Source organism: Pipistrellus kuhlii, unplaced genomic scaffold, assembly GCF_014108245.1.
Source record: "Pipistrellus kuhlii isolate mPipKuh1 unplaced genomic scaffold, mPipKuh1.p scaffold_m20_p_9, whole genome shotgun sequence".
Lineage (NCBI taxonomy): Eukaryota > Metazoa > Chordata > Mammalia > Chiroptera > Vespertilionidae > Pipistrellus > Pipistrellus kuhlii.
Genome location: NW_023425595.1, coordinates 22,387,034 through 22,395,150, shown reverse-complemented (window position 1 = coordinate 22,395,150; position 8,117 = coordinate 22,387,034). Strand labels below are relative to the sequence as shown.

Genomic DNA, 8,117 nt, shown 5'->3' with positions numbered 1-8,117 from the left:
TGCCCCGGCCCACACCACCAGCGAGAAGTCTTAGCTGCCCGATCAGCTAAGGATCGGCATGCGGCTCAGGGCTCAGGGGGAAGCATCTGGGGCTGATGAGTGAGGTCAGCCCAGGGGCCGAGGACAGTGACAGCTTCCTGTTGACTCCGTGACCTCCGCCAAGGGACCGTGCCCCTCATTCCTGCCCTCATGGTGCAGACTGCAGCCCGAGGGAGGCCAGGGAAGCACACGTCTAAGCTTCTGAAGCTCTCAGCGTGAGAGACAGCAAGCCCCTGAGCAGCGAGGAGTCCTCACTCCTGAAGACAAACCCTCGTCCATTCCACGGAGCCCCTAGCAAACCCTCCCCTGCTTCCCGCAAACGCCTCCGAGAGGCTCAGCGGGGAAGCCTCTTCCCTGTCCCCCATGAGCTCAGAGAGGACCTCTGTGTGCTGCTCCACAGCCCAGGGCTCAGCCTCCACCCCAAAGCACAGCCCTTCCCGGCTGGTCCTCACCCCCCAACCACGACCCACAGCCTCCGCCAGGCGGGCACGTCCAGCCCACACGCCAGCCTCATCTGCATTGAACACCCCTCGTTGGGCTGCGGCACAGAATACTCAACAGACTCGTATTAAAAATGCCCTTTAAAACGCAAACGCTTTGAACCAAAGAAACAGCCTGAGAAAAGTTCTCCTGGAAAGTTCAGCTCCGCCGGTTCAATTCACTGGCACTTAGATGCACCTTTTCAGATAATAGGGGGAAATGTAACGGGGTCAGACCCAATCAATACGCCTGTTCAAACGGAATCGCGGGGGCTCTGATGTGCGCACGTTTTGTGCTCTGCCTTTGTACCCGCCACTCACGCCAAAGAAAGGTCCCTTTGCTCGGAGAGCCGCGAGAGTGGTCGCCTTTGGTGTGAAGGCGGCCAAGCAATGGCATGCTTACCGGGCTGGGAGGGGCTGCCATTTTCACCGCCCCCCCTCCCCACCTCCATCGCTCGCTGTTCTTTTCATAATAGCACAAAACTCACGTGGGCAAAGTCCCTCATGAGTCCCAGCATCTGACACTGAATCAGAAGCAAAGGACTAAGAGTGTCTGCATGCCACGTCTCAGAAATGGGACTTATAGGTTAGACAGATAATCGGCTGCTTCTTTCCCACCCTTGGTACCCACTGAAAAAGGACGTGCCCTGGAGGGCTGTGCCAGAGTCGGGGGAAATGTTCAAAGCCTAAAGCGGGCTCTCGTCTGGCTGAGCCAGGCTCCACATTCACTCTGTCCTCCACGCCTTCCGCCCCTGAGCTGACTGTGGGCGGACAGAGGGTTCCCTGGCCTTGGGCTGCGACCTACAGCAGCTAGGAAAATCCTGCAGAAAGACAGTGGAGGAGGAAGGGGCTAGGGGCAGTTTCCATCCACAACCAAACATGGAGTTCATGACGGGAACACACAGAAGGCTTGTTTTCAGCACCCGCCTCAGGTGCACTCACAAATGTGCACCCGCTTCAGCTCCAGTCACTGAAACAGAGCCTGGGCATGCTGAGATCTGGGCAGTCGGAGACTCCTTTGGGGATCAGGAAGAGGTTTTATTCCCAGCCCCCCACGTTTCCGACTAGATCCTAAAATGTCCTCGTTGGTTCTCAGGCCACTCAGGAGAACACAGCCAGTAAGAAGCAATCCGGGCCCGGGTTGAAGTTAAAACTCAGGAGATGCCAACAAACAGATGTAGGTACCTCCTTTGTCAACTGCAATTCCATCACTGAAACTGCTAGGGCGGGCGCTGTGTCCCCTCTAAAGAGGCCAAGCTCACCTGGCTGGCGTGGCTCAGTGGTTGAGCATCAACCTGTAAACCAGGAGGTCATAATTCGATTCCTGGTCAGGGCCCATGCCTGGGTTGCAGGCTCTATGACCCCCAGTTGGGAGTGTGCAGGAGGCAGCCAATCAGTGATTCCTTTATCATTGATGTTTCTTTCTCTCTCAATCCCTTCCTCTCTGAAACCAATATATATATAATTAGTGGCCCAGTGCACAAAATTCATGTACTGGGGGGAGAGGAGGGAAGTTGTCCCTCAGCCCAGCCTACACCTTCTTCAATTTGGGACCCCTCAGGGGATATCTGACTGCTGGTTTAGGCCCAATCCCACAGGGTCTAAACCAAAAGTCGGACATCCTTCTCATAATCAGGACTGCTGGCTCCCAATTGTTCGCCTACCTGACAGCCTGATAACCCCCTAACCAACCCCTGCCAGTCTGATTATCCCCAACTACCCTCCCCTGCCAGTTCGATCACCCCCAACTGGCCTCCCCTGCTAGCCATCTTGTGGCAGCCATCTTTGAACACATGGGGGTGGCCATCTTGTATGAGGGTGTGAGGATCAATTTGCATATTACCTCTTTATTATATATTATAGGAAAGCCACGTGGACTTTCCCAGGGTTGTCCCCAGCAGAGGGCCCCTGGCCAGCCAACACTTCCCCAGACGGCCCCACCTTACCTCAGGAAGCCAGAGTCCTCGCACGGGGGCTGGCCGGCTGCCTGCTGCCCCAGGACGCAGCTGGCTCTCTCCATGCAGCCTGAGCGGCGGCCCAGCGTGCTCTCTGCAGGTTGAAATGTGGGCCGTGCCCCTCTGAGAGGTCTCCCCCTCCTTCCTGCGGGAGCTGGAGAGAACAGTGAGAGTGGCCACACTCCCCCTCAGAGGACCGGGTGTGAGCTGAGACCAACAGGAAGAAGACCCCCTGACCTGCGCTCACCACGTGGGGGCACGGCGCCCGGTACCTTTTCTTTTCCTGTGCTCGCGGTCCTGGAGGAATCCTCCTCCCGCAAACCCCACTCCTGTTACGAAGAGATCTCCAAGAAATGCTTAAACAGGAGGGGATTTTTGTTGTGAAACTCAGAGAGAGAGATCAGCAGCTAAAAGACGGGCAATGCCTCCTGTTCAGAACGCCTTGGACTGTATTTCCCCTCCCCCTTTAAATAGCTGGAAGTCCCTCTGCACCACAGGCGCTCTTCTTGGCAAGAGAGAAACGCTGCCGTTACACCAGACTTGGAAATACGTCCCTACGCGCAACCGGCCTCTCGCCTTCTGTTTTAAGCATAGATGCCAAGTCAAAGGGAATTAAATACAAATCCACTCTGCAACGGCCCTTCCCTAACCCACCTCACTGGACGGCGCGGGCAGGAGCTGTGTGGGAGCCGGCGGAGTCCCTCCTGCTATCTTGGATTGCAGTCTGCCTGCCAAGCCAGCCCACACGGAGTCCAAGGGGTGGGGTGGGGGTGGGCCACCGTGAGCAGCCGCTGGGCCAGGAGCACAGGCCTCCTGCCCCAGGCCTCTGAGGCCCGGCAGGTAGCGAGGAGCTGTCAGTGGGAGACACTTTCCTCAGGGGAATACCAGCAGGACCAAGAGCCAGCAACCTTCCAAAGATCTGGGGAGGAACACTAGCCCAGGGCCCTCAGGAGAATACAGCCGGCAAGAAGCAGGATGTGTATCAGGTTAATATTTTAATCTGTACATCACATTTTTTTTTTTTTGCAAACCATTACACTTTTATTTAAATTAACTTTTTTTCCTTGCAAAATATTCATTTCATTTTTTTTCCAACAAAATCTTTATAAAGGCAAAAATAAAATCTTATTTTGGCAATTGTTGTGACGTCGATACTGGCAGCATATGGAGTTAGTTAAAAATAGACGGCAACTCCTAAATATATTCAAGACGTTTTTTTCTGTCCACAAAGACCAATTTTCATTGAAAGTGTGGCTCCACCGGATGGTTTTGTGTGTATTTTTGTTTTGTTTTTTTTCCTTTAAACATCGCTTTCTGTATGCAGAATGCCATGAGCTCATGACTTGGGTAAAGGGCACCAACACTACGCCTAGCTTGGCAGCCCCCTCCTCACCTGGGGCTGGAAGTCAAGTTAAGGTCCTGCCATTGTGCCCTGCCGGTTGGCAGCCAGCAGGGACCGCGGGGCACACTGCCAGCCCCCTCGCCACCCGGCCCAGTCCTGGGAAAGTTGACTTCGGTTCTCCAGAGGTGGCCGGCAAAGGTCCCAGATTCCGACACCAGCCTGGCCTGGGGTCAAGTGGTGTTGGGTAGATGCCACCCAGTGTGGAGTTTATTGCTTACGATACAACAGAAGGTGCTTCCTCTCACCTTTCCTGTGTTTCAAAGTAAATTTTTTTTTAAAGGAAAGCAAACCCCTTTTTTTCTTTCTGAGAAGAGCCCTTCGCTGAGAGAACCTCCTGAGGGGGACCGGGAGCCAAAGCCCTTGAACTCACCGTTTCCCGAAACCAAGCCCAAGGGCCAAGGCACAGACTCGGGCTCCACGTGCCATCCTGGTGGAGTCTCTGCTCTGGAGCCGGTCAGCCGGCCAGGGCGGGGACAGCTGAGCTCTGCAGCTCAGGGCCCCTCCTCCAGGGCAGAGCCCCCGGAGCACAGTCTCTGACCCAGCCTTCACCTGAGTTCATCGGTGACCAACCTGCCTCCCCCCCACCCCTGCCACCCAACGGCATCCGGATCTGCGCGTGCAGCCCCACATCCCGCACCCTCGCCTTCCCAGCCACTCAGCCCTTGAGGTGAACATTAGAAAATGCATCCTGATTCTAAAATACAGTGTCCGTATTTTACAGTGTGTATCAAAGGTGCGTCATTCATGTCCAGAGGAGTCAATGAACGCAAGGCGAGGGAAGGGGGACCCAGCCCTGTGGGGGACACACCCCCAGCTGGTGGGCTGCCCCCTCCTCCAGCCAGAACCCCTGCTCAGCTGGGAGGGGTTCTCTTGGGGGAAGAGAAGTCCATCTTCTCTCAGCGCAGGCTGGTTCCACGGGACCCCGGCTGCCGGCTTCTCCTCCGTGCGCCGGTCACGGGTCAGTCACCGCCTGGGCTGCAAACAGCACAGGAGACCGTGAGAACCGGGCAGGCCCCGGCCCACGTCAGGGGAGCAGGCATGTCTGCGCACACACGTGACACGGGATGACAGACAGACAGACAGGCAGACAGAGCGGCAGAGCAGAAGGCGGAGGCAATGCGGCGGCTGCGGCGGGCAGGACCCTCGGCTTCCAGGACTCCGGGGTGCTTGGCCCCACCCTCCCCCACACGCTACCCCTTCTAGGAAGTTCGCCAGACACATCTTGGTCCCTAAACTGGGTCCCTGCTCCGAGAGCAAGAGCAGACCACCCCGGGGTCCAGTTCTGGCCCTGCCCTGGCTTCCCTGAGCGACTTGGTAGCGCTCTCAGCCTCCCTGAGCCTTAATATTCACCTAAACCCGGGGTGACCAGAGGCCCCCCTCCCAGGGCGTCGGCGAGGGTGACAGGGAACGCGGGTGTGCTCAGACAGGTGCGCGAAGGCCTATTCACGGCCAAGGGCACCAGAAGCTGCGAGGGGAGTGGGTCTCCGCCTCTGCTGTGGCCTGGGAGGTGTAGGTGCTCCAGGAAAGCCACCCGCCCTGCCTGGCCCCGCAGGCCCTGCGGCCTTTACACAGGATTGAGCACCCCCTGTGTGCTCTTCATTCTTCCCTGAGGGCCTGCCTGCCTCTTCCTTCTACCCTCAGACGAGGGGGAGGGGAAGCCGGTGGGCTCTATGCCCCACCCCTATGCACACGCTCTCTGTCCCCCAAGACACTGCTTCTCCAAACAGCTGGAGCTCCGGGAAGGGGGGGTGGGGGGCAGGGAAGCCCACGGGAGCTAAGGGAGAGCAAAGGCTCCGAAACCACCCTGAGGGGTTCAGGCTCTGACACTCACAGCTGCAACTCCCTAGGCAAGTCCCTCAGGTCCCTGAGCTTCGATTCCAAAAATGGGGCGGATACCCTCATAGGGTTGTTGTGTGGATCAAAGAGAATGCTTACAATGCCTGGAGCATAGTAGGTTCTCAACAGTGTTAACCATAAGGACATATAAAGGAAAGAGGGGGGGAAACCCTACAAGTCAGTGGCAGGGAAAGGACTACTGAGACGTTTGCTCTGACTCCTCGGTGACCAGGCTACTGGGCTGGGAGGCGACTCACAAGATCGGACCAGACGCGGGCCTTCTGCCCAGGGTCCCGGGCTCCTTCCCTAGCCACCCCCCCCCCCCAGCTCATCACAAAGTGCTCGCACAGGGAGGACTCCAAGCACTGTCCCGGAGCCTTCTGAGTGGCCGCGGCCCACTCACCACGGCCCTGGGCAGCCTCCCTGGAGCTGCCTTCTCTCCACCCCAAAGTGCTCAAGTGACCGAAGGGGCAGTGCGAGGCTTGGCTCAGACGCCAATTCTGTGTGGCACGGAGGGAGCCCTCATCCGTTCCCTGGGCCTCAGTTTCCTCATCTGTTAACTGGACCTCCCCATCCTCCAGTTCTTCGACCTCTTTGGCCAAAGCCCAGTGCAGCCAGATCCAACTTCCTTTCCAGCCTCCCCCTCCTCCGGCCAGCCCAGCGGCCCGCACTGGTCCCATGGGGCGTTCTCTGGCCTGCGGTTAGCTCTTGAGATTTCTAAGCGTCAGGGCCTTGGATCTTACAGTCTCTGTTGTATTGGAGCCACTGAGGATGGAGTTTGCCAAAACCATCATCTCTCCCCACCCCTACAGGTCCAGGGCGGCCTCCCCAGCGGCCGCTTTGCCAGAGGAAGGAAGGAAGCGGCAGGCGCACAGCAATCATCTCGGCAGCAGGGGTGAGGGCGGGCATGCTCAGCACTAGGCGAGGGGCACGCCGGGCGGGCGAGGCTCTTACTTGGACGGTGTTAGACAAAGGTGTAGTGGAGTCCGCTGCTTAGGGGGGGGGTAGGGTGGCACCGTCCTGGAGGACAGGGGGCCTTTAGGCGGGAGGAGGGCCAGCTGCTGCGCTAGACGGGCACAGGAATTAAGCGGCGCGTTAGGCTCCTCGTCGGCTCCCGCAGCGCAGACGCCCCACTCGGCAGGGGTGGGGGGTGGGGGGTGGGGTGCGTAGGCCTCACGGCCCACCGTTAACGGCCTGGGCTCAGGGGGCCACATCCACGGGGCCTGGCTGGGATTGACCTGTGGATCCGGATATATCTCTGGGATAAGGAGAGGCAACTAGAGGGAGGAAAGGCTGCAGCAAAGGCGGCCACTCAGCGGGGAGAGGAGGGGGCCTGAGTGAGGTGTTAGCTCTGGGGCCTCGGGTGGTAAGGAAGCGGGGATGGGGGGTTGGGGGAAAGGGGAGGACTGGGGGAGAGGGGTTGATCCACAGAGCAAGCACAGGCTGGAGGAGAGTATCCCGGCTGGGACCCTCAACACGGGAGGAGCTCAAAAGGGCTGAGGTGGGCCCCAGGGAGCCCCCAGGATCACGAGGGGGAGGCTCTGTGAGCCACCGACCGTCCCTCCTCCCGGAAAGCCACACCGACCACCTCCCAGCCACCCGGCATGTCCCCGGATGGAGTCAGGGCAGCAGGGATTCGGGGGACTGAGAACAGCTTCCATGAGATCCTGGCCCTCTGCTTGCCCCCGGTCATTCCCATGGCTTCTCCAGGCACCAGGAGGGCTCTGCTGCCCAGACCAGACCCCCCAGGGCCAGTCAGCTCAGGGCCCTGCAGCGCCCCCCCCCCCACCATCCCAGGTCACTTCCAGACCCATTGGCCAGGGCGGGAGGCCTGGTGGGGACCTGGCACATCAGCTGGGACTGCCCTCTCCCCAGAAGGCAGGCCTAGAGCACAGCTGCCCAGGGCACTGCCCACCACATGTGGGAGAAAGTGCTGGGTGAACTGGGAGGGCACAGGGAGGGGGAGGCGGCTGGGCCCGGAGCCAGGAGCCAGGAGCCAGGAGCCCCTCTCCGGCTGAGGGAGCCTTTACACACCACACACATTGGCAGGCACCGGTGTGCACCCACTCTTCTGTTCATGGTGCCCTCCCCCCCGCCCCCCGACTCCCCATTGGCCCCCAAAGTCCCACTTCCCAAGTCCTGCTTTCTGGGTCAGGCCGCTGTAAGGTGAATGGTGGCTTTGACTTGGGGACCAAAGCAGGGGCCCCAGGGACGGCCAGAAGGCCCCACGGTGCCTTGCCCCAGCAAGACGTCCATGCACCCACCGCCGTCCTGTCCCCTTCTTCCCGAGGCAGAAACCTTAGCCTCGGTCCCTGTGCTCAGGGCCCCGAAACGCCTGCTCTTAACCCACAGTCTCTGGGAAAGCTAAACAGAGCACCAGCCTCACGTCTAAGAGTGAGCGATGGC

At 59.1% G+C, this 8,117-nt stretch overlaps 1 protein-coding gene across 1 annotated transcript in view; it reads right to left on the bottom strand.

Moving 5' to 3' along the window:
• Positions 1-3,536: 3,536 nt before the first annotated feature.
• Positions 3,537-8,117, bottom strand: part of PLEKHA7 (pleckstrin homology domain containing A7) — a 204,529-nt gene continuing 199,948 nt past the window's right edge. Inside the window, exon 27 of the mRNA XM_036426317.2 lies at positions 3,537-4,850. Coding sequence (XP_036282210.2) covers positions 4,828-4,850 — 23 coding nt within the window. The 3' untranslated portion in view covers positions 3,537-4,827. The remainder of the gene's footprint in view (positions 4,851-8,117) is intronic.